This window comes from Schistocerca americana, chromosome X (assembly GCF_021461395.2).
Source record: "Schistocerca americana isolate TAMUIC-IGC-003095 chromosome X, iqSchAmer2.1, whole genome shotgun sequence".
NCBI lineage: Eukaryota > Metazoa > Arthropoda > Insecta > Orthoptera > Acrididae > Schistocerca > Schistocerca americana.
In genome coordinates this window covers 468,356,878-468,382,589 of record NC_060130.1, presented here as the reverse complement: position 1 = coordinate 468,382,589, position 25,712 = coordinate 468,356,878, and the positions used below count along the sequence as shown (strand labels likewise).

General features: G+C 40.8%; 1 protein-coding gene across 1 annotated transcript in view; it reads left to right on the top strand.

Annotated features, from left to right (window-relative positions):
* The window catches only part of LOC124555091 (zinc finger FYVE domain-containing protein 26), a 434,713-nt gene that overhangs the window by 287,817 nt on the left and 121,184 nt on the right, over positions 1–25,712 (top strand). Inside the window, exons 26-29 of the mRNA XM_047128885.1 lie at positions 8,776–9,140; positions 12,782–12,956; positions 24,590–24,703; positions 25,422–25,696. Coding sequence (XP_046984841.1) covers positions 8,776–9,140; positions 12,782–12,956; positions 24,590–24,703; positions 25,422–25,696 — 929 coding nt within the window. The remainder of the gene's footprint in view (positions 1–8,775; positions 9,141–12,781; positions 12,957–24,589; positions 24,704–25,421; positions 25,697–25,712) is intronic.

The window sequence follows — 25,712 nt, the reverse complement described above, 5'->3', positions numbered from 1 at the left end:
CAATGTGGGCCATAATATGACGATGGTTTTTTGTTGCTAAGTGGGGTCGGTTCAGAGATATGAAGGTCAACTTTGTTTTTTTTAAATGGCATGCTATAGTGTGGTACTTATTTTCTGATGGCGGCTATCGAGACAAATCCAGTGATGTGTAACAATAAGGTCTTTGAAGGTCAACAAAGGTCACAAAGGTGGCATGAACGTCCATTTACAGAAGGTGTTCGAAGTATGACCATTGGTATCAATGCAGTGCTGCAATGTTCTTATCATGCATTGAGTGGTAATTCTTATCACCTCAGCACTTATTGAAACACGTGCTCTGACAATTCTCTTTTGCATATCTTCAGGTGTAGTTGGAACATCTTTATAAATAATGTCTTTTGCAAATCCCCACAAGGAAAAAATCTAAATACGTTAAGTTTAGTGAACGAGCTGGTCATGACACATCTCCTCCGCATCCAATCCAGTGATTTGGGAATTGTGTCTGCAACTTATTTCTAGCCATCAGTGAAAAATGTGCCGGACACCCATCGTGTTGATACCATATTCTGTTCCTTGTTCCTAAAGGTATTTCTTCCAGTAACAGACATAATGTTTCTTGCAGGAATGTGGTGTACTTCCAACTATTAAGATTTCCTTCGATGAAATAGTGGCCTATAATTCTGTGCTTCAGAATCCCACACCATACATTCACGGACCATAGTTTTCGGTGTGCAACTTGCCGCAGCCAACATAGATTTTCAGTAGCCCAATAAAGCATGTTATGCAAATTAACATTTATATGGTTCATGAATGTAGCCTCATCAGTAAATAAAATCAAATTAATAAATGTGTCATCCCTCTGAATCTGAAGTTGAGCCAATCGCCAGAATTCAATGTGATGCATACAATCTGTACCAGTTAATTCTTTGTGGAGACTGATATGGTAAGGATGATATTTATGGTGATGCAGAACACAAACAACACTACTCTGGCTCATGCCAGATTCCCTTGCAATGTGATGCGAACTAAAACAAGGATCTCGAACCACAGCGGCACGAGTAACATCCGTTTCCTTGTTAGTAACTTTCCTTTGCTGGGTATGTTTCTGATGCGTTAAAGATCCAGTTGTTCTCAATTTATCATACACATATTTAAATGTACAACGTGTAGGGTGAGAATATTGAGGATATCTTTCAGTGTGTAAGTCTCTAGCTCTCACTGAATTTCATTGGCATTCTCCGTAAATGAGAAGCATATCGACTTGTTCTTCAAAGGAATACATCACTCACATTCACTTGATTTGACAATACTAGTCTTACTGATCCTATTAGTGTTGTATTGTGAAACCATTGAATGGTGTTTACGTGTCAATGGCACATTAGATAGATACGCCGTATTCGTTGAATATTTACTATTTGCATGATGAACGAGAGAGAATTGTCAGAGCATGTGCTTCGATAAGTGCCAAAGTGATAAGGAATACCACTAAATGTATGATAAGAACATTGCAGCTCTGCATTGATGCCAATGGTCATCACTTCGAGCACCTTCTATAAATGGACATTCATGCCACCTTTGTGACCTTTGTTGACCTTCAAAGACCTTACTGTTACACATCATTAGATTTCTCTTTATAGCCGATATCAGAAAATTATAGCATCCCATTTTAAAAAAACAAAGTTGACCTTCATATCTCTGACGTGCTACCAGCTAGCAACAAAAAACCATCATATTATGGCCCCCATTGTCCCATGCGACATTTGTCCCATAAACTTTTCTGCTACTATCACACTTTTCCAGTTATTCTAGGTAGCAATAGTTAGTGACTCACCCTGTATATGGTTTTAAAATATCTTTGTGGCTGAGGTGGGCTGACCGGGGTGGCCGAGCGGTTATAGGCACTACAGTCTGGAACCGCGGGACCGCTACGGTCGCAGGTTCGAATCCTGCCTCGGGGATGGGTGTATGTGATGTCCTTAGGTTAGTTAGGTTTAAGTAGTTCTAAGTTCCAGGGGACTGATGACCTCAGAAGTTAAGTCCCATAGTGCTCAGAGCCATTTGAGCCATTTGGCTGAGGTGGGGAGGGGTGGGTGAACTGGATTTGGGTCATCTCCCACTGCATACTGGGTCTAGAGAACCAGTGACCCTACCCCCTTTGATGAGCACACTCTTTCATCCCTCTCTTACTCTATTTTAATTGCTTTTTGGTGTGGTTTGTCTCCTTTTCTGTTGCACCCTATTTCCTGTTTTAGCGGTAACACTCTGATGAGTAGTGGGTGCTCTTTAATGCCTTTACTACTCATGCAGAGGCTTGGGATGGTAGTAGATGTCAATATATGCTCATGAGCAAATGTATTGACATCTGCCTTGTAGTCTGCAGCACTTTCTTTAGCTCTCATAATCATGGTGAGGTATTGTGGAATGGTCTAAACAAGACACACAAAGTGTTGCAAAACTAGCCTGATGCATGAACATTCTACCAGTGCCTATAGTTCTTGGATATTGATCAGATCTTGTACCAAGGAGGACACTTCTCAGTCTATGACTTCCCAAATATGCTCAATGGAATTAGATTAGGTGACCTGCATAGCCATAAATACAAGTCACCTGTGCAGTTTTGTGGACAAACAAGCCAATGCCCATGAATTGACAGTAGGTTTCTGTATTGTTTGCCAGTGAGAATGAGTGTATCAGGGACCCCATTTCATCTGTGTAAATGTCCTGTAAATGGGAATACCTCCACCACCTTACTGAGCAGTGTAAGGTCAACAGACATGATATATCATGTGGTTTTAATAGACTCATACCTTTCTGTCAGTGTGTGATTCGATTAGTCAGCCAAGAAATCTTTTTTCTATGCTTCGAGCATCCATAGTCAGTGCCCTTGTACCCATGCTATTCTTTGTACCCTGTAATATTTGGTGAGCAGAATTAAATGCATGGAATTGTGGCTTTTGTTTCTCATAGCATATCCAGCTTGAATTTGTGAGTATTATTTCTTTGTGGCCCATCTATCTGTTGTTACAATAAGAAGTACCCAATAATAAGACCTGTCATCAATACTTTGTTACCCATGGTGTGTTTGGCAATGGCTTTTTCACTGAATCAACTTACTCACATTAAACTCTTGCCATCATATGTACACTGTTTGGTCACATTAATGTGACCACCTGTCAGATGCCTGAATAGCCATCTTTTACTGTGTGACATGTGAAGAAAGAGAGACAGTGAGGTTCTGGAAGGTACCGACTGGGATGTAGAGCCATTCCGTCTCAAGTGCCATGGCCAACTTCACTAGGTTTCTCATTTGAGGTTCCATGGCACAAACAGCCTTATATTGGATTACATTAGATTAGATTAGATTAATACTAGTTCCATGGATCATGAATACAATATTTCGTAATGATGTGGAACGAGTCAAATTTATCAAGATGGTCCCACAAATTTTTGATTGGGTTTAAATCTGTGAAGTTTGATGGCCAGGAGAGTATGATAAGCTCATCCTGGCATTCTTTGAACCATGCATGTACACTACATTGCTGTGTCCTGCTGGTAGATGCCATTGTGCTGAGGCAAACAAACTGCATGTAGGATTGGACATGATCCCAAAGGATAAACACTTACTTATGTTGGTCCATTGTGCCTACCAGAATGATGAGATCACACAGGGAATGCCGCAAAAATATTCCACACTCCATAATGTTCCATCCTGGTTGCAGGGTGTTTGCTTTCACACATTCTGTGCCATACACACAAACAGCCATTTGTCTGATGAAGCATAAAACACGATTCATTTGAAAAGGCCACCTGCCACTACTCAGTGAATGCCAAGTTGTGATACTGGAGTGCAAATTCCAGTCTTCATCACCAATGAACAGCAGTCAACATGGGCGCATGAATATGGAAGTTAATAGGAATATAAAAAAAGGGAGGAAGGTTTATCTGTTTAGCAAGAGTAATAGAAGGCAGATTTCAGACTACCCAACAGATCAAAATGAAAATTTCTGTTCCGACACTGACAATGTTGAGTGTTTATGGAAAAAGTTCAAGGCAATCGTAAAATGCGTTTTAGACAGGTACGTGCCGAGTAAAACTGTGAGGGACAGGAAAAACCCACCGTGGTACAACAACAAAGTTAGGAAACTTCTGCGAAAGCAAAGAGAGCTCCACTGCAAGTTTAAACACAGCCAAAACCTCTCAGACAAACAGAAGCTAAACGATGTCAAAGTTAGCGTAAGGAGGGCTATGCGTGAAGCGTTCAGTGAATTCAAAAGTAAAATTCTATGTACCGACTTGACAGAAAATCCTAGGAAGTTCTGGTCTTACGTTAAATCAGTAAGTGGCTCGAAACAGCATATCCAGACACTCCGGGATGATGATGGCATTGAAGCAGAGGATGACATGCGTAAAGCTGAAATACTAAACACCTTTTTCCAAAGCTGTTTCACAGAGGAAGACCGCACTGCAGTTCCTTCTCTAAATCCTCGCACAAACGAAAAAATGGCTGACATCGAAATAAGTGTCCAAGGAATAGAAAAGCAACTGGAATCACTCAATAGAGGAAAGTCCACTGGACCTGACGGGATACCAATTCGATTCTACACAGAGTACGCGAAAGAACTTGCCCCCCTTCTAACAGCCGTGTACCGCAAGTCTCTAGAGGAACGGAGGGTTCCAAATGATTGGAAAAGAGCACAGATAGTCCCAGTCTTCAAGAAGGGTCGTCGAGCAGATGCGCAAAACTATAGACCTATATCTCTGACGTCGATCTGTTGTAGAATTTTAGAACATGTTTTTTGCTCGAGTATCATGTCGTTTTTGGAAACCCAGAATCTACTATGTAGGAATCAACATGGATTCAGGAAACAGCGATCGTGTGAGACCCAACTCGCTTTATTTGTTCATGAGACCCAGAAAATATTAGATACAGGCTCCCAGGTAGATGCTATTTTTCTTGACTTCCGGAAGGCGTTCGATACAGTTCCGCACTGTCGCCTGATAAACAAAGTAAGAGCCTACGGAATATCAGACCAGCTGTGTGGCTGGATTGAAGAGTTTTTAGCAAACAGAACACAGCATGTTGTTATCAATGGAGAGACGTCTACAGACGTTAAAGTAACCTCTGGCGTGCCACAGGGGAGTGTTATGGGACCATTGCTTTTCACAATATATATAAATGACCTGGTAGATAGTGTCGGAAGTTCCATGCGGCTTTTCGCGGATGATGCTGTAGTATACAGAGAAGTTGCAGCATTAGAAAATTGTAGCGAAATGCAGGAAGATCTGCAGCGGATAGGCACTTGGTGCAGGGAGTGGCAAATGACCCTTAACATAGACAAATGTAATGTATTGCGAATACATAGAAAGAAGGATCCTTTATTGTATGATTATATGATAGCGGAACAAACACTGGTAGCAGTTACTTCTGTAAAATATCTGGGAGTATGCGTGCGGAATGATTTGAAGTGGAATGATCATATAAAATTAATTGTTGGTAAGGCGGGTACCAGGTTGAGATTCATTGGGAGAGTGCTTAGAAAATGTAGTCCATCAACAAAGGAGGTGGCTTACAAAACACTCGTTCGACCTATACTTGAGTATTGCTCATCAGTGTGGGATCCGTACCAGATCGGTTTGACGGAGGAGATAGAGAAGATCCAAAGAAGAGTGGCGCGTTTCGTCACAGGGTTATTTGGTAACCGTGATAGCGTTACGGAGATGTTTAATAAACTCAAGTGGCAGACTCTGCAAGAGAGGCGCTCTGCATCGCTGTGTAGCTTGCTCGCCAGGTTTCGAGAGGGTGCGTTTCTGGATGAGGTATCGAGTATATTGCTTCCACCTACTTATACCTCCCGAGGAGATCACGAATGTAAAATTAGAAAGATTAGAGCGCGCACGGAGGCTTTCAGACAGTCGTTCTTCCCGCGAACCATATGCGACTGGAACAGGAAAGGGAGGTAATGACAGTGGCACGTAAAGTGCCCTCTGCCACACACCGTTGGGTGGCTTGCAGAGTATAAATGTAGATGTAGATGTAGATGTAGCATGGTGCCTGCTGCGAAGGTCCATATGCAGCAATGTTTGCTGAATGGTTATTAAGGAGACACCGTTGGTCGCCTCTTGGTTCATCTGGACAGTCAGATGCTTAGCAGTTGCACATCTATTCACCTGTACACACCTACATGGCCATAATTCATCCCTGTAATTGATAGCCTCTGGTGCACCACAGTTGCCTTGGCACTAGTTTTAGATAGCACCATTTTGCCATGCAGGATATATTTTAACCATGACAGCATGCAGACAGTTTAAAAACTTAGCCATTTTGGAAATGCTTTCATCCTTGTCTCGAAAGCCAGTGATCATGCCATTTTGTGTGTCAGATAAATCAGTCCATTTGCACATTACAACAATGATTGCTCTGTTTTCTGCATCCCCCAACATGCTTTATATACACTCCACTGCTAGTGCTGCCACCTGCCATCTGTGAGTGGTCATTACATGTTGACAACAAGCATAGGAGTGGAAAAATTAATGTGACTGGACCATGTTTGTTGTGCTTGTATTTGCAGGCTCACTAGCTTCCACAGTATGAACTATATATTTAATAAAAATTGCAATCATGAACATATGACTTTATACTACTTTGGTTGTAAAGGTAAGTACTTAACTACACAATATGATTATAGCACTGTATCAGGTGATTATAATTAAACATTCCCATACTTAACACATTATAACGTGGAAACTAATTACTGTACGAGTACCAAACTTGGTAGCATTAATGTCCTGAGTATGGGGTGCATGATTTCCATGCATCACAGTGCCACCATCCAGTTCCAACTATGGCCACCAGGTGCCATAATCAGCCATTGTGATTCATAGTCTCACACACCTGACCAGTCACTGTGTGCTTGTTGACATGACATCATGAGCTCAGACAAAAGGAGCAGGGCATTATTGGTGAAGCTCTATTACCAAAACAACAGTAATGCTGCAGCTGCAATTCAAGGATATCACCTACTGAGAGGATTACGGAAGTGTCGTCTTTCTCCACCTGCAGTGCGGAGCATGATGAAGAAGTTCAAATCAACTGGAGAACTGGTCATTGCTCTGGAAAGAGGCCAATGACCAGTTGCACCACAGGTGGTTCATGAAATTGCTGTTGCCATGGCAGATAATTCTGCATGCAATTCCCGATCGTCAGGCAATGTGCGTGCTGTGTCATGGCAGTTAAACATCCCGTGGTCCACTTTATGGAAGGTGCTTCAAACCATTCTCAATTGGTATCCGTGCAAGGTCCATATTGTACTGCAGCTTGCGCCACAGGATGCACAAGAACATGTTGACTTCGCTCTTCACTTTCTTGTGAGAATTGAAGTTGATGAGGGCTGGCATGGACCATTCTATGGACAGACAAAGCTCATTTTTCTCTGATGGGTGAGGTGAACACACACAACTGCCGAGTGTGGGGATCTTCACCTCCAGTCACTGTGCATCACGTTCCTCTGTCTGGTGAATGTGTCACCATTTGGTGTGGCTTCACGGCTATGTTCTGTTCATCATTGGCCCATTCTTTTTTAAAGAGGTTTGCACTCAAGGACCAAAGATGTGCACTGTGACTGGCCAGTGTTACTGCTATATGCTTTGCTGGCATGTCATACCCGCCGTGCAGGAGAGAGACACATTGAGATCAACAGTTTTCATGCAAGATGGGGCCCCACCACACATCATTCATAAAGTTCACTTGCTTCTCCGAAACACACTTGGAAACAATCAAATTATCAGACAATCTATTCCTGTACGATCACCTGATTTCACTCCCTGTGATTTCTTGTTGTGGGGCACAGCATATCAAGAGAGGTAGCCAGCATACATATGAACATGCTTCATTCTACTGTGCAGAATGCAATCCTGTACTTTCAGACTCTTCTCAATACTGATGGGTGCCATATTGAGCCCCTTTTGTAGCAATAATGGTACCGATATGTAATGGTATTATGTACTGTAGCAGCACATTAAAAGTGTTTCAACTGAATTGATTCTGCATTATCTCTCTTCCCCAAGTCATTGACATTAATGCTACCACGTTTGGTATTCATACGGTAATTAGTTTCCGTGTTAGACCATGTTAAATATTGAAAGTATAATTACAACCATCCAGTATGTGACATTTCCTTCAGAAAATTGTATTCTCTTAAAGTATATTACATTCAAGTGTGCCAGATGATAACAATAATTCAAAATTAGTTGCAGCAAAATAAAGTTTTATTTTGGTCGCATAATAAAAAATATTCCTCCTTTCTGTTGTCATCATTAAAAACATAATAATGACCTACATTACACTCACTCAGTGTGTTCACCTTTTCAAAATACCTACACCTAAGAATAGCTACACCTAATAAAGAAAATGGAAATTTTGCAAAGTGAATAAGGAAAGCCGGCCGCGGTGGCCGTGCGGTTCTAGGCGCTCCAGTCCGGAGCCGCGCTGCTGCTATGGTCGCAGGTTCGAATCCTGCCTCGGGCATGGATGTGTGTGATGTCCTTAGGTTAGTTAGGTTTAAGTAGTTCTAAGTTCTAGGGGACTGGTGACCACAGCAGTTGAGTCCCATAGTACTCAGAGCCATTTTTTGAATAAGGAAACTCTTTCAAATTTAAGCATCTGAACATGTAGAGGAATTCCCAGTTAACAGTACTTTGCAGTATTTAAATTAATAGTGAAAGTATTGATCTTAACTTATAAGGAAATATTGTAATGCAACTTGTATTAAGGAGTTAAACTGCTTTTTATTGTTTCAGCTACTTCAGTCTTTAGAGACATCTCATGCAATTTCCATATGTGAAGATGTACTGCCTCATTTGAAAACCATTGTTGGTTTGAAGTTTGTACTGGAATTCTTGATGGAATGTGACCTACCTAAGGATACGGAATATGAGTATAAATTGATGCTCTTAAGTACTGACATGCTGGGAGCACTTTCTGCAGCAGAGTGTTCAGCACTCTGGGGCCTTGTTGGACACCCTCATTTAATTGTAGAACAGTTGTTGATGAATACGCAGTTGGGGGCTTTGGAAAGAGCTATGGTTGCTGCAAAACCTGGTCTCTCGTCCATTCCACCTTCATTACCTGCATCGGAGCCATCAATTGATAAGTTGTTGCGAAGGTATCCACTGAATGTATTTAAATTATTACCTTGTGTTTTCATTGTCCTTTAATAATAATAACAACAATAGCAGCAACAACAATAATAAAAATGACCTATTAGCAAATCATTTATTCAACTTCCAGTTAAGAGCTGATACAAGTAGCAACATTTCCAGATGGTCAGCAGTATGCCTAGAATAATTAAATTCTTGCATAAATAGCTCAAGAGGAGCCTGTGAATTAAGCTCCAGATCTCACACTTAGAATTTTACTTTTATGTTGGCATGAATTATAATGATGCAGTGAATGTTGTAATATCTTTAGTGGCACTGTTCCTAGTTATAAATTCTCTTACTTATGTATACAGTGTCTACTAAAGTATAGGTAATGAATCTCCTGTATGTTTGGTTCTCTTTTTTTCAGCTACTCGTATAAAGAATTTATTGATTCTGGTGGCTGTTGATTTATCTATTTGTGTTGCTGGTCTTGTTGGAGAGGGAACACATTTTTACCACTTTTTTGTTATCTAACTATTTAATAATGCTACAGACTGCTCTGTTTTAAATTTTTTACATGTGAATAATATTTGTTATTTTGATAACAGAGTTCAAGATTTCTAAGTACTGTTAGTAATTTCATTGGTTAGTAGTTTAATAAGGAATGTTTCTCCATGACAATACATTTTGCTGCCAGATATGTATTCCCATCTCCAATTTTGTATCCAACTCTATCCTTACATTTTCAAAAAAAAAAAAAAAAAAAAATCCTCATTACAAATTGTTGTAACCCTTTAGAATATTTGGAACAAAAAAATTCTTTCATGCTGTGTCTGCTTGATAAACCCATTCCAGTGATCTGTTTTATATATGAGAATAGGATGTACATCCATGTCTTACTTATAAATTACCTTCAGCAGTAGAAGAGAGAGACAGTTTGGGTAAGGTTAAAAAGAAAAGGCAGGCCATGCAGACCACAGTGTGAGAGAGACCCACCTGAAATGAGGAGAAGGATAAACAAAGAGTTCAAAGTATCCCTTTTCCTCCACCTTCATCCCCCTCCCCCATCCACACTCCCTGACCTAGCCTGCTTGATAAAGGAACTGTTAGTTCTGAAAGCTAGGTAGTGTGTCAGATTTACTTTCATATGTCTGTCAACAGAGCTACATATTTCACCTCTCATATAGGTACTGGCCTGCAATTCTGTCTCTTAATTTGTTTTCTCAATTGAATTTTCCTGTGATACACTTTTCCTATAAATTATCTGTTATATTTATGACAGAGTCATTATTTATGGATATGTTATACCGTTTTTTGTCATTACTGCATACACTTACTTGATCAGCATGTTTTATTCTCACCATTTTGACACTGAATTCAAACATATTATTTATTATAAACTTTTTAGGTATTAGTTTGAAACTGACTAAAATATTTAGCATAAAATTTCCAATTCTTCAACATTAAGATATAAAGGAGTGAGGGAAGCAATCTTCATAGATGAGAATAGCAAAATCTGTCAGTCCTCAACACTATGTACCACTGACATTTGTACTGCAGTGAAAACGTTACACTGATTATGACACCTGATAAAAATAAAATCCTTATCAACTGGAACTATGGATTATGTTTACAATACTTTAGAAGCTGTAGCAATATTATAACTTATATACCCTGACTTTTAACATAAGAATCTGTTATCCCAACCAGTTATATGAGAGCTTACATCATAATATGGAATGTAAACCACAGAACAACTAAATTTTGTTAGAATATTTATTCCAGATATTTGGAACGCATCACATTGCAATGTTTAATGTTGTAGTTCAGTGAAAACCACTATTTGCTATGCTGTTTATGGTGACTGGACCAACAACTGTCTGTCACTGTCAAATACAGGGTGTTTCAAAAATGACCGGTATATTTGAAACGGCAATAAAAACTAAACGAGCAGCGATAGAAATACACCGTTTGTTGCAATATGCTTGGGACAACAGTACATTTTCAGGCGGACAAACTTTCGAAATTACAGTAGTTACAATTTTCAGCAACAGATGGCGCTGCAAGTGATATGAAAGATATAGAAGACAACGCAGTCTGTGGGTGCGCCATTCTGTAGGTCGTCTTTCTGCTGTAAGCGTGTACTGTTCACAACGTGCAAGTGTGCTGTAGACAACATGGTTTATTCCTTAGAACAGAGGATTTTTCTGGTGTTGGAATTCCACCGCCTAGAACACAGTGTTGTTGCAACAAGACGTAGTTTTCAACGGAGGTTTAATGTAACCAAAGGACCGAAAAGCGATACAATAAAGGATCTGTTTGAAAAATTTCAACGGACTGGGAACGTAACCGATGAATGTGCTGGAAAGGTAGGGCGACCGCGTATGGCAACCACAGAGGGCAACGCGCAGCTAGTGCAGCAGGTGATCCAACAGCAGCCTCGGGTTTCCGTTCGCCGTGTTGCAGCTGCGGTCCAAATGACGCCAACGTCCACGTATTGTCTCATGCGCCAGAGTTTACACCTCTATCCATACAAAATTCAAACGCGGCAACCCCTCAGCACCGCTACCATTGCTGCACGAGAGACATTCGCTAACGATATAGTGCACAGGATTGATGACGGCGATATGCATGTGGGCAGCATTTGGTTTACTGACGAAGCTTATTTTTACCTGGACGGCTTCGTCAATAAACAGAACTGGCGCATATGGGGAACCGAAAAGCCCCATGTCACAGTCCCATCGTCCCTGCATCATCAAAAAGTGCTGGTCTGGGTCGCCATTTCTTCCAAAGGAATCATTGGCCCATTTTTCAGATCCGAAACGATTACTGCATCACGCTATCTGGACATTCTTCGTGAATTTGTGGCGGTACAAACTGCCTTAGACGACACTGCAAACACCTCGTGGTTTATGCAAGATGGTGCCCGGCCACATCGCACGGCCGACGTCTTTAATTTCCTGAATGAATATTTCGATGATCGTGTGATTGCTTTGGGCTATCCGAAACATACAGGAGGCGGCGTGGATTGGCCTCCCTATTCACCAGACATGAACCCCTGTGACTTCTTTCTGTGGGGACACTTGAAAGACCAGGTGTACCGCCAGAATCCAGAAACAATTGAACAGCTGAAGCAGTACATCTCATCTGCATGTGAAGCCATTCCGCCAGACACGTTGTCAAAGGTTTCGGGTAATTTCATTCAGAGACTACGCCATATTATTGCTACGCATGGTGGATATGTGGAAAATATCATACTATAGAGTTTCCCAGACCGCAGCGCCATCTGTTGTTGAAAATTGTAACTACTGTAATTTCGAAAGTTTGTCTGCCTGAAAATGTACTGTTGTCCCAAGCATATTGCAACTAACGGTGTATTTCTATCACTGCTCGTTTAGTTTTTATTGCCGTTTCAAATATACCGGTCATTTTTGAAACACCCTGTATTTACTGATATTTCTTCACACCAATCATGTGTCACAAAATCACAGTCAAAATTATAATTACAACAGATTTTATATAAAAGATGAAAGTTATGAATAATGTGTTTTACAAAATTTATGTGATCTTTCATTTTTTAATATAAATGTATAACATATTTATCAAAAAGACTGCAGCCTAGTTGAATTCATGTTTTAATAGTATTTTAATTTCTATTGTGCAGGTATGCCTCAAAAGCACTTGACACAAGAGTTGGAAATGCTGCTAGACTTAACACACTAGGTGTTCCTGTAGAGGACAGATTACTGGTTTCATTGGCTTCCATCTCCAGCCAGAGTGAAGAGTTTGTGGTGCCTGACAGAGTGCCAAAGAAAAGTGAATGGGTTCCAGATGATGAGGTATTATTTCTCGAAACCAAATATTCAATTCATAGTAATTTTTTAATTCTCACTGTTTCAGGAAAAATGGTAAATATTTATGACTAGCAGTTGCAGTTCTGTTGTGAATAAAATAAGATTCTGTTTCAAGCTAACTATTTGGTGTAACATAAGTAAACATAAACACCACTCATGGATTAGGCCTTAGGCCTGTTCTGACTGACCAACTGACCTACAAGACAGAATGAGGAGCAGTCTTTGAAAGTGGGCCATCTGATCACCATGTCGCTAATCCTTCCAGTTGTTACTGTTAGTAAGTGACTCCTGATAGTACCACTGCTTCTTTATTCAAGCAGCTCCTCATTTGGCCTCAGAAGGCTGAGTGGGCCCTGTTCCTGACTTCCATACCTCAGAAAAAAGTCTGAGGAAGTGGCAGGAATCAAACCTGGGACCTTCTATACCACAGGCAGCGATATTAACCATTCAGCTATGGAGAAGGTCTTGGTGTAAATCTTTACACATCCCAAATATGCTGATGTGGTTATGTTATATACAGGGTGTTACAAAAAGGTACAGCCAAACTTTCAGGAAACATTCCTCACACACAAAGAAAGAAAATATGTTATGTGGACGTGTGTCTGGAAACGCTTACTTTCCATGTTAGAGCTCATTTTATTACTTCTCTTCGAATCACATTAATCATGGAATGGAAACACACAGCAACAGAACATACCAGCGTGACTTCAAACACTTTGTTACAGGAAATGTTCAAAATGTCCTCCGTTAGCGAGGATACATGCATCCACCCTCTGTCGCATGGAATCCCTGATGCGCTGATGCAGCCCTGGAGAATGGCATATTGTATCACAGCCGTCCACAATACGAGCACGAAGAGTCTCTACATTTGGTACCGGGGTTGCATAGACAAGAGCTTTCAAATGCCCCCATAAATGAAAGTCAAGAGGGTTGAGGTCAGGAGAGCGTGGAGGCCATGGAATTGGTCTGCCTTTACCAATCCATCGGTCACCGAATCTGTTGTTGAGAAGCGTACGAACACTTCTACTGAAATGTGCAGGAGCTCCATCGTGCATGAACCACATGTTGTGTTGTACTTGTAAAGGCACATGTTCTAGCAGCAAAGGTAGAGTATCCCATATGAAATCATGATAACGTGCTCCATTGAGCATAGGTGGAAGAACATGGGGCCCAATCAAGACATCACCAACAATGCCTGCCCAAACGTTCACAGAAAATCTGTGTTGATGACGTGATTGCACAATTGCGTGCGGATTCTCGTCAGTCCACACATGTTGATTGTGAAAATTTACAATTTGATCACGTTGGAATGAAGCCTCATCCGTAAAGAGAACACATTGTTGGATGAACCATTCGCAGAAGTGTACCCGTGGAGGCCAATCAGCTGCTGATAGTGCCTGCACATGCTGTACATGGTACGGAAACAACTGTTTCTCCCGTAGCACTCTCCATACAGTGACGTGGTCAACGTTACCTTGTACAGCAGCAACTTCTCTGATGCTGACATTAGGGTTATCGTCAACTGCACGAGGAATTGCCTCGTCCATTGCAGGTGTCCTCGTCGTTCTAGGTCTTTCCCAGTCACGAGTCATAGGCTGGAATGTTCCGTGCTCCCTAAGACGCCGATCAATTGCTTCGAATGTCTTCTTGTCGGGACACCTTCTTTTTGGCAATCTATCTCGATACAAACATACTGTGCCACGGCTATTGCCCCGTGCTAATCCGTACATCAAATGGGCATCTGCCAACTCTGCATTTGTAAACATTGCACTGACTGCAAAACCACGTTCATGATGAACACTAACCTGTTGATGGTATGTACTGGTGTGCTTGATGCTAGTACTGTAGAGCAATGAGTCGCATGTCAACACAAGCACCAAAGTCAACATTACCTTCCTTCAATTGGATCAACTGGCGGTGAATCGAGGACGTACAGTACATACTGACGAAACTAAAATGAGCTCTAACATGGAAATTAAGCGTTTCTGGACACATGTCCACATAATATCTTTTCTTTATTTGTGTGTGAGGAATGGCCATACCTTTTTGTAACATCCTGTATATGTTAAAGAATGTACACGCTTGGAATGTTAACAGTAGACCTCACTGTGATGCAGAATATCTCTCTTGCAATGTCTCCCACTGGAGTTGGCTGAGCATCTCCATTATCCTATCATGCTTTGTAAAAGAACCTGTAATGAAATGCACTACTCTTCTTTGGATTTTCTCTGTTTCCTATATCAAACGTGTCTGATGTGGATCCCAGTCTTATGAGCAATATTCAAGTATTGGTCAAACGAGTGTTTTGTAAACTACTTCCTCTGTTGATGGACTACATTTCCTGAGGATTCTTCCAGTGAATTTCAGTCTGGCATCTGCCTTACTCATGATTAATAGTATGTACTTGTTCCACTTGAAATTGCTCTATACATGTACTTGTAGCTATTTTATGGAAGTAACTGCTTCCAGTGATAGTTCTACAATTATGAAATCATACAATAAAGAATCTCTCTGTCTATGTACTCCCAGCACATGTTTGTTTATGTTGAGGGTCAATTGCCTGCACCAAGCAGTGCTCTGCAGGTCTTTCTGCATTTCGTTACAATTTTCTAGTGTTGCAACTCATCAGTAATACAACAGTATAATCTGCAAAAAGCCACACAGAACTTCTGATGTTATCTACTAGGTCATTAATATATATTGTGAAAAGTAATGGTCCTGTTCGGCATGCCAAAAGTTACTTTTACATCTGAAGACTTCTCTCCATTGAGAATGACCTGTAGTGTTCTGTTTGCTAGAAACTCTTCAGTCCAGTCACACAAATGGTCTGATATTTTGTATTTTCATATTTTGTCCATTAGGTTGCTGTGCAGAACTGTATCGAATACCTTCTGGAAGTCAAGGAACATGACATCTACCTGGACGACTGTATCTATTGCTTTCTGGATGTAGTGTATGAAGAGTGCTGATGACCTCAGTGTTGAGTGCCCGTAAGCTCCAAGCACACATGCATATGACCCCCCCCCCCCTCCCCCCAATCCACCCCTCCCCCACGCACACACACTTGTGTAGAGCAATCTGAGTTTCACATGGTCATTGTTTATGAAACCCATGTTGCTTCTTACAGAGGAATTTTACAGGTTCCAGAAATTTTATTTTACAATCATTCTGTGCTGTGTGAGGGAGAGTTTCCAAGTGACTGCTGAAAATCAGCTTAGAACAGTAACAACAGATAAAACTTCTTTCAGTTGTTGTTGTCAGTAATGGTTATAACAGTACAACATACTTCCAAAAATGTTGCCAGTTCTCACAATTTTGAAATACCCTTTTGGCCTGAAATTTTACTGCACATATAACCTTTGTACAACAGGTACCGTATAATCTGTATAATGCTCTTCAATCAGAACTGGTTGCACATTAAGGAGTAACTTAAACAGCAGCTTATTATGTTAAATTATGTCCTTTCTTAAATTTTATCAAAGCTGTAGAACACTATCAACAGAACACATTTTGCAATAAAATAGTTTCTCAAATCAGTCCCACCGAGCGAGGTGGCGCAGTCTGTTAGCACACTGGACTCACATTCGGGAGGACGACGGTTCAACCCGCGTCCAGCCATCCTGATTTAGGTTTTCTGTGATTTCCCTACATCGCTCCAGGCAAATGCCGGGATGGTTCCTTTGAAAGGGCATGGCTGACTTCCTTCCCCATCCTTCCATAATCCAATGACACTGATGACCTCGCTGTCTGGTCTCCTCCCCGACAACAACCCAACCCCAAATCAGTCCATATTATTATGAATAAAATAACTAAATGTGCCATGATGTTCATAATTTTGCAAGTCAACGTTACGAGCGTACTTACCAGAAAGTACATGGGGTTGATTAAATTCTAGATATTCATTTCATTTTGTTTTGCGAGAGATCTTTTGATAAGATTCTGCTATGGTAGTCTTTGAAAGCTTCACACAGTGCACTCCTGACAGACATAAGTGTTTCATTCAGCATCTCTCTATAATCCTATGCTTTGTTTTATACACATTATGCAGAAGTTGGTGTTTCCTTAGGAGTTTTTTTACTATGACTCTTTACCATGTAGGGTCTCAACCATTGTGAACTGTTCCACTATAGTCCAATTAAAATCTCTTGATGGTTGTCACTTCTCATGTTGGAGCCTGTTTCATCCAATCAGAGCACTCACCGTCACTTCTGAACCATTCGCCATTGCTAAGCTGCCACAACAATTGGTCTTCACTTCTGCTCCATTGTGCAACTGTCTTTCTTGATGGATTTAGATCCTGAATCCTGGTTCTTGGCCTTTTATTTCATATTTCATCACACATGATAACCACACACACACACACACACACACACACACACACACACACACACACACAATGTTAACAAAACATACACTTTTCAAACACAGCATTAACCAAACAGTACTGTATCCTTCCACACAAGATGCAATTTAGCACCATATCTACATTTATTATTATCACAGAGATCAGCTTACTTTAGAAAGCTTCACATAACATTGCATGAAGCCAAATTTTTGGAGGCTGCAATTCATCATTGCGACTGGGTCATCAAAGTCATAAAAATCATAACACTCACACACTGTGGTGGCATACTACAGTGGTTAGCATTTAAACCTGACTTGTTGAAGGTCATATGTTCAAATCTCATTGAATACAATAAAATTTTGTGATTTCTAAGTCTAACCTTAAGAATTTAATTATTATTTTAATTCAGTTAATTGGTTTAATTGTATATTTTAAATTTTTAATACTTTGCCACTATATTTTCAACATCATATTGACTTTTTTTATTTGCTTGTGTTTTTCTTCCTATCATTCTGTTTTCGTTTGGAATCTGCTTGTGTCACCTGTAATCTGCAACCAAGTGCCAGCCAGGACTGCTCATCAGGTGGTAACATAGCAGCTTGTGTGGCCACTGTGACACTAGTTTCAGCTAACCAATAACAGTTGGAAACTACATTTGCTTTTATCACTGAAACTGAAAATTTTCTGTCTTGAGTTTGCTGGTAGCTTTAATCACCAAGAACAAAGCAATTGTGATTTTGGTTTTGGCACAGATTGGTGACTGTGCCATTTTCTTGGATACATTGCACATCACAAGGTTCTGGTTTGGTTAAAATATTGATTTAAATTCATGGCTACAAAATGCTGCCACAGTTCAGTCATTGGTCGCTTAAAATCAGCTGTCAACAGAGCATCTCACATTTCTGTCATACCTTGTGGTGGCCGGTTCTGGCATCGCTCCCCGTTACACATTAACAGCATTTGCGAAGTGATGCACAATGTTTGTGTATCACCTTTAACTGACCAGTAACCAACAGCTGATGTATTGCTTGGCAGTGGCAAGTAACAGACATCAACTGTCAGGTAATTTTAAATGGGCTGTAGGTATATATCTAGCCAGCGTTTGGTCCACTATTCCTTTAAACTTGAGCCACAATTCTTATACATGCTCCTATCATGAATTAGTTTTGAGGTCCTCTTTGAGATGCATAATGAGTGCCTCATTATCTAATTACTGGACATATAAATCTTCATACTTGTTTTAGCTGCTCTTTCTACTTTAGTAATTTTATATCTACACAGGCATGAAAACACATTGATACTGTCACTTTCAGTGCAAAATAGTACTAAACTGACTGACAATGGCTCGACTACAAGCCCAGTAGCTGAACCTGGGGACAGGGAATGAAATTCAAAGTGCAAGTCTATCTACAGTGGAGCAGTGAGTCCAAACACTGTGTAGAGATGAGCATGGAGCAAACACAGTGTGACCAGTGCGAGTGAAGTAGTACTAAGCACATGGAAAACAGATCACAGCACAAGTTGAAAGCCAAGTCTGATTTAGTTTATGTCTGCATGAGAACTGCTGGGCCGGGCCTATTGCTTGGAGACGGTGGCACCAAGGGTCCAACATGTCATGGATGCAACTGATTGGAATGGCGGTTCAGTTTATCCTGACTGACATCCACCACAAATGAATGCTGACCTTTGTGGCCCAACCAAAGACCTGGAAGCCAGTGTGCAACAGATCCAAAGGACCCCACAGTTGGCAGCCATGCAAACATTTTGCTGGACTCCACCCATTAAATGCCATTGCTCATTCAGTGACAAAAAAACTTGACAGTACATGGTCACTGGAGGAGGCAGACATAGAGCTCTTCATTTGAATTTTAAGTGTTTGCATGAACCACTCCACTTCAGAGTTACAAGCTTGGTGAAACAGGACATTAGTCAGATACTGGATACCAATATTAACACAAAAATCTGTAAATTCCTATGACACAAACTGCCAGCCATTATCAGAGATGAGAATCCGGGGAGAGTTCTCAATAGCAAAAGTGAGTGACAACACGTTAATAGTTGGTGTTGGTGTCTTTGAGGACAATTTGTCCACATACAGGAATTTTGAGAATGCATTGACTGCCAATAACTACGTGCTTGTCAAAAAAGTGCACCCTTTCTTAATGAATGGTATTCCGGACCTGGCCGAGGGGAATACTGACACAGAGATACATCCTGGTTCTGTGCACAGGCTGCACAAACCCACACAAGAATATCAATATCACAGTCAGATGGTAGCCAGTAGATATGATGCTGTGCCAAAGCCTTTGTATGGGATGTACCCCAGTGCAACTCGAGCAGCGACTTGAGTTTGCAAGGACACAGTGCTGAGGGATGATCACCTGACAGATTTGCTTGTCTGTGGTCAGCATAAGAAACCCCTGGATAATGTTGAGCCAATCGCATTGTAGAAAAAATTTGTACCACACCAAATCTGTTCCCAAACAAGTGTGCATGGGCCATACCGTGTGGATTGCTGAAATGATTTTCTGAAAAAGCTTGTCAGCAGCCATGGCAGCCATGACCTCATGCACTATCAAAGGAAAATGTAGCAATGTTTGCTGCAAGGTATCATCCAATGCAAAAACTAGGGCCTCCTGTCAATCAAATTCTGGGTCATGTCCTGCTGGCTACTGCGATAGTGCACCTCCCTTAGCATGTTGGGGGATGGAGTGGTAATGAATCTCATAGCAATAATTACTGAAAAAGCAGTCCACCTCTGCAACATGTGGGCAGTCTGATTGGCAGCTTAGAGCAAGAAACAAATAAGGAAGCCAAGGGCTTGAATTCAGTAATGAGTACGGGCTTTGCTTGCTTTGCTCCATACGAGAGAGAGAGATAGAGAGATATAGAGAGAGAGGTATAGAGATAGAGAGATATAGAGAGATAGAGATATAGAGAGATAGAGATTGAGATAGAGATAGAGATTATAATGCTGAAAATGATAGCTAGTGTCTCCTTTCCCACCTGTGTGTAGTTATGTTGTGTCACAGAAAGCATCTTTGATGTCTATGTTAAGGACTGTTCAGTGCCATTTGGGTTCCTATGTGACAGAACTGCACCACTGACATACTGGTATGTGTTGGTGGCCAGGATTAATGTTTTACCTGGCATAAGGGAAGACAAACAGAGAACAGAGCACAAACACTACTTGAGGGACTGAAAAGTCTGTTGACAGTCAGCAGACCACTTGAATTTGGTATCCTTGTGGCAAAGCCAGTTAAGAGAATGGCGGATGTGCACAGCCTTGAGAATGAACTTCATATGATCAGAAATATTGCCCACAAATCACTGGAGCTCCTTTAGGTTTTTGCATGTTGGCAGGTTGTTGATGGTTTTGATGTGCTCACCCATAGGGACAAGGCCATCTTTGCTAAGTACATGTCCTGAAAAATGCACATTTGGTGAGAAAACTATGTATCTAGCTTGCAATGTACGCCATTCACCAGACAGCAGGTTTCATAAATGCTCCTCTTGCGAGGAGCCCATTGCCCAAATGTCATCAAGGTAGTATATACAACAGGGTATGTCCTGAATGAACTACTCCAAATATCATTCATTAATGCAGGCAAAATTAGAAAAAAGGCAAGTGATGAAACTGGTAGAGCCCAAATGAGGTATTGAGCTTTAAAAAATTCCAAGAAGTGGCATCCAACTGCAACTGCAGGTGTACATTGTACAATTTGATGTGTGATAATGTTCCACATTTTTATAATATGCATAAATGGGAAATTGCCCCCACAATGGAACAACTGCTTACTGTAAGACAAAACTTGACATAGCAGCCATTACAACCAAAGAGCGTGCACAGATCTAAGTTAATTAGGCCCAACCCTGCTCCCATGTCTACCAGAAACTCAATTGATCACCCATCCATTATCAGTGTAAGCCGAATATGCTTGGATGATGATTGTGAGTCACCAGAGACAGCCTCTGAGTTGAGGGAAAACACCAGGGACCCCAACAACCATCCAGAGGCTCACTGACTGTCATAGACCTTTGGCAAATAGCTTACCTTGCAGCATACCTGATGCATGGCATCTACAGGCAGGTAAGCCCTTGGAATATGCACCAAATGATAGTCAGGACAGGACCTCTGACTTGCCTGTCGAATGGAAATGGGTGTGGAAGGTGAGTGGCGTCAAGAGTCCAAAAAATTCTGTGAACGGGGATTGTGACACTGTGAAGGACTCGATCCCATTGAGCCCAATGGGAGCAAAAGTAGAAAGCACCTTTGATGTTACTACACTCGAATCATCAACGGCGTCAACATATGGCAACTCTGTGGAAGGCAAGAGCACCTGGCTCACCCAAGGGGCCCCATGAACAATTTGCCATGCATGTATAACTATGCCATCTGCCGATTGTTGGACAGTTTACTCTTTGCTGTAAGTGTATGTTATTCCACACTGCTGGACAAAAACAAGGCAGCCTTATCAACAGGATCGATGATACACCTTACCTGCCAGTGCAGCAGAAACTAGTGCAGATAATTTGCCCACCTTTCTGTAGACTCATCAAAGCTGGCAAATGGCATCGGGAGCAGGGGAGAATAATGCTTCTCTGCAGACACCTGGCTCATCACTGGCGTTGAGTGTGTATTGAGCCATTCAGCATTTAGTTTGAAAATTTCCTGCATCTGCACCTCCTGCAGCATTTGATGGTGCTCCTGGAGGCACAACTGCTCGTGCCAGCATTGCAAAAATGCCAGGTCCACAGTGGCCACAGTTTAACGATACAAAAAAGAAAAGCATAACACATGCAAGTACGTCCTATGTTGCTGCTTTTGTATCTACATAGGTGTGACAGTGCCATGATGCTGTCACTTCTGGCACAAAATATTACCACACTAGCTGACAGTGGTTTGACTACAAGCCAGGTAGCTGAACCATAGAAAAGGGAATGAAAGTTGATGTATGAGTCAGTCTATGGAGAGAACAGAGTGTGCAAACACTGTGTAGAGAAGAGCACATAGTATACATGACATGACCAAAGTGAGTGACAGAGTAATTAAACACACACAAAAAGAGCATGGTGTAAGCAAAGGCCAGGTCCAAAGTAGTTGATGTCTACATAAGAGCTGCCAGGCCAGGCCTGCTGCCACAGCTGGTAAGCTCCTCAGTCAGTGGCTGTGTCCATGCATCACCTCATGCATACCCTCTGTGGCAGCATTCTGCACTTTTTCACTGCAATATGTGTGCCTCTTCATCTGCAACCATCTCAATATCCACTGGTGGGAATACTAATGTAACCAGTGTTGCTATGGCTGCCTCATGGTCATTCATACCAGCTTGAATATGAACATCCTCAAAGAAGTCAAGTCTACCAGAGAACTCTCTCTGGCTCCCCACTCCCACACATTTAATATTTACCTTCACATCTCCTCACAATAGGCAGTTCCCTCTCATCCTGGGATCTGAGAGACCTGTCCTTCCTTTTTCACATTCCCCAATGTATCGTTCTCTATACCCCATGGAAGGAAGTATTGTTTCTATAATCTGTGAAGTATTGTTTCTATTATCTATGATAATGTATATACTTTTATATGTGTATATCAGCAGTACTGACATTTCTTCTTGAGGCAAGTACTTGCTAACAGTTATTTACATAATTTTTTATTTATATGAGGTGCACAGATGGTTGGGCTGATTGTATATGGGTATTAATCGGCTGAAGGCTGTTGGATAGGTCTTACTTTTATTTTTGTTTGGTTTTAGTGTCAGTTCTAACCAATATCTCTATTTATATGTTTTCTCTATACCAATTCTGAGGTTTTTCCACAATTTTTCTGATTACACGTGTGTTTAAGTACCCCACCTGTGACATGCTGTTGGAGCCCCTCTTAGGTATTATGAATGCTACAGCTTTGTACAGGGCTACTATAAATGATTCATCCATTTTCTAAGCTCTATATTTTCCAAAGTATTACACATACAAATATGACTGTTGCATGAATAGAATCATAATCTCAATAAGTTTGCACTTTGCAATCTAAAAATATTCTATGAGTCACATAACACATGTTCAAGTAATAATGAAGTTCATTCCATACCTTAGTAGCAATGACCTCTCAGTGGTCATTACAGCAGTACTGATGCATCATCTCTGCTGTTCCAGTGTTCTTAGCAGTGGGGGTATGTAACACGGTCCTTAGTGTAAACCCAAAGGAAAACGTCACAAAGTGTTATGTCAGAAGATCTGGGGTCCAAAGCAATAGATTCACATTATCTCCAACAGTAGATCCAATCCAGCAATGTAGAAATTAGTCATCTAGCTATCAATGAACATCGGTGTTTCAATGAAGGTGTGCTCCATCTTGTTAGAAGATTCAATTCTCCGAATCAGCAGTCAGTTGTGGAAACAACCACAGCTGCAGCATATCGAGATAAGAGGTACCCATCACAGTCTTTTCACAGAAGAAAAACAGCCCATACAGTTTCGTCTGTGATATGGGGAAGAAAATATTAACCCTCAGTGAATCTCATTTGTGTGCCACAATTTCATGAGTGTTTTCAGTGCCCTACACTACTGATCAACCTTTGCAGATAAATGGAAGTTTGCTTCATTGCTGAATATCAGTTTGGAGGCAAAATGTTCTTCCTCAGGTGCTTTCTGCATTGTGATGCACAATTGAAGGCACCAGCCATAATCTTCAAGTCTTAATTGTTGCACGAGCTGCAGGTGATCCAGTTTGAAATGAAACTGCTGTCGCAAAATCTTCGACACAGTTTGCTGTGGTATTCCAAGTTTATGGCTTGTGGGGACCATTGATCTTTTAGGACCATGTATGAAACTTTCCCTCACTGTCTCCACAGTTGCATGTGGCACACTTGATTGACCAGTACTTTTCTTTTTACTAAGGTAACCTGTGTCCCTAAATTGTTGATTTCAATGCACAATGCTCTGTTTACATGCTTATTCTTTTGCATATTGCCTTCTGAATGGCTGTTCTTTTCCATATTGCCTTCTGAATGCATGATGCACTGTTGTAACAGGTAATCATCTCACATATTCCAACTCACAAAATGTAAGACACTTCATTTGTAATGCTAACTGGTGTGCATAATGCAAACTTGGTGTGTTACAGTTCTAATCATGCATCAATCTTATTTATATATATAATGCTTTGCAAAATATAAAATCTTGAAAATGAATAAATGATTTGTAGTAGCCCTGTATTCCTGATATTTGATCCTCCAGAAGTAACAGTTGTACAATTTTTTTGCCCCAACAGGTCATCCAGTGCATGTCTTGTCATTCAGTAACATTCTCAATGTTCAATCGTCGTCACCACTGCAGACGCTGTGGACGTGTTGTGTGTGCAACTTGTTCTTCCAGAAAAATGAGGGTAAGCAAGTTTTCTGTCATCATACAATGTAAGATATTATGGCTGGTACTGATATAACTTAAAAAACTATCATCCCATTTGGGTTGTCTATTTCATATATCTTCCTGCTGAGGTAGATGTCTTGTATAAAATATTCTGTTTGGATTCGCAGTCAGCCCTACACTATCTGGCAAGTGAAATATGAGAATATTAATTTTTTCTGCACTTTCATCTCTGAAATTTTGCTTGTGTAGTTAAATTAAAAGAACTTATATATTTGTATGTGTGCTTCTCCAGGTGAAGAAACCAAGTGAGGTGGTGTAGTAGTTAAGAACACTGAACTGACATTGAAGGGATGCCTGAGCTTATGCTCTGTTTCTAATGACTTTGTCATTGACTGGGCATTAAATTTTTCTTCACCCCAGATACTGAAAAATGAGTGTGCCATGAAATTGTAGACTTATGCTGAACCAAGTTTGCAGACAGAATTGCATGTAAAAAGCCAAAAGTATCGCATTGCAAAGTTTTCCACATTGTGCATTATAATCGAAGAAATCATCAATAACAGTGACTGCTTGCAGTAGTTTTCATAACTAAATTTTACATTTGACTTGGCTCGCATGATGTGATATAATTTTTATTTATGTTTTGAAACATTTGGCAATAAGCAACATAATAAGTGTTTTATACTGTTCTGTGGAATATGTGTGTCTTCACTGAGTTTTATTTACATTGCCAGGTTGAAGGATATGGAAAAGTATCAGTAAGGGTATGTGATGCCTGTTATGCTCAGTGTCAGGATGCTTTTGAGAAAACTGAAGCTGGAAGCTCTGAAGATGGTACTTTCAGCTCTTCACTTAGGGCAGAATCAGTGGCAGATTTTCCATGGAAATTGTCTGTAGAAGAAGATTACAATTCCACAGTGAGAGAAGAATTTAATTACGAGCATGCACCAAGTGTAAGCTTATGCTTGGCTATTCTGAAACTCCACTCTGAACAAGAGGCCCATACAAGGTAAATTATAAAAACA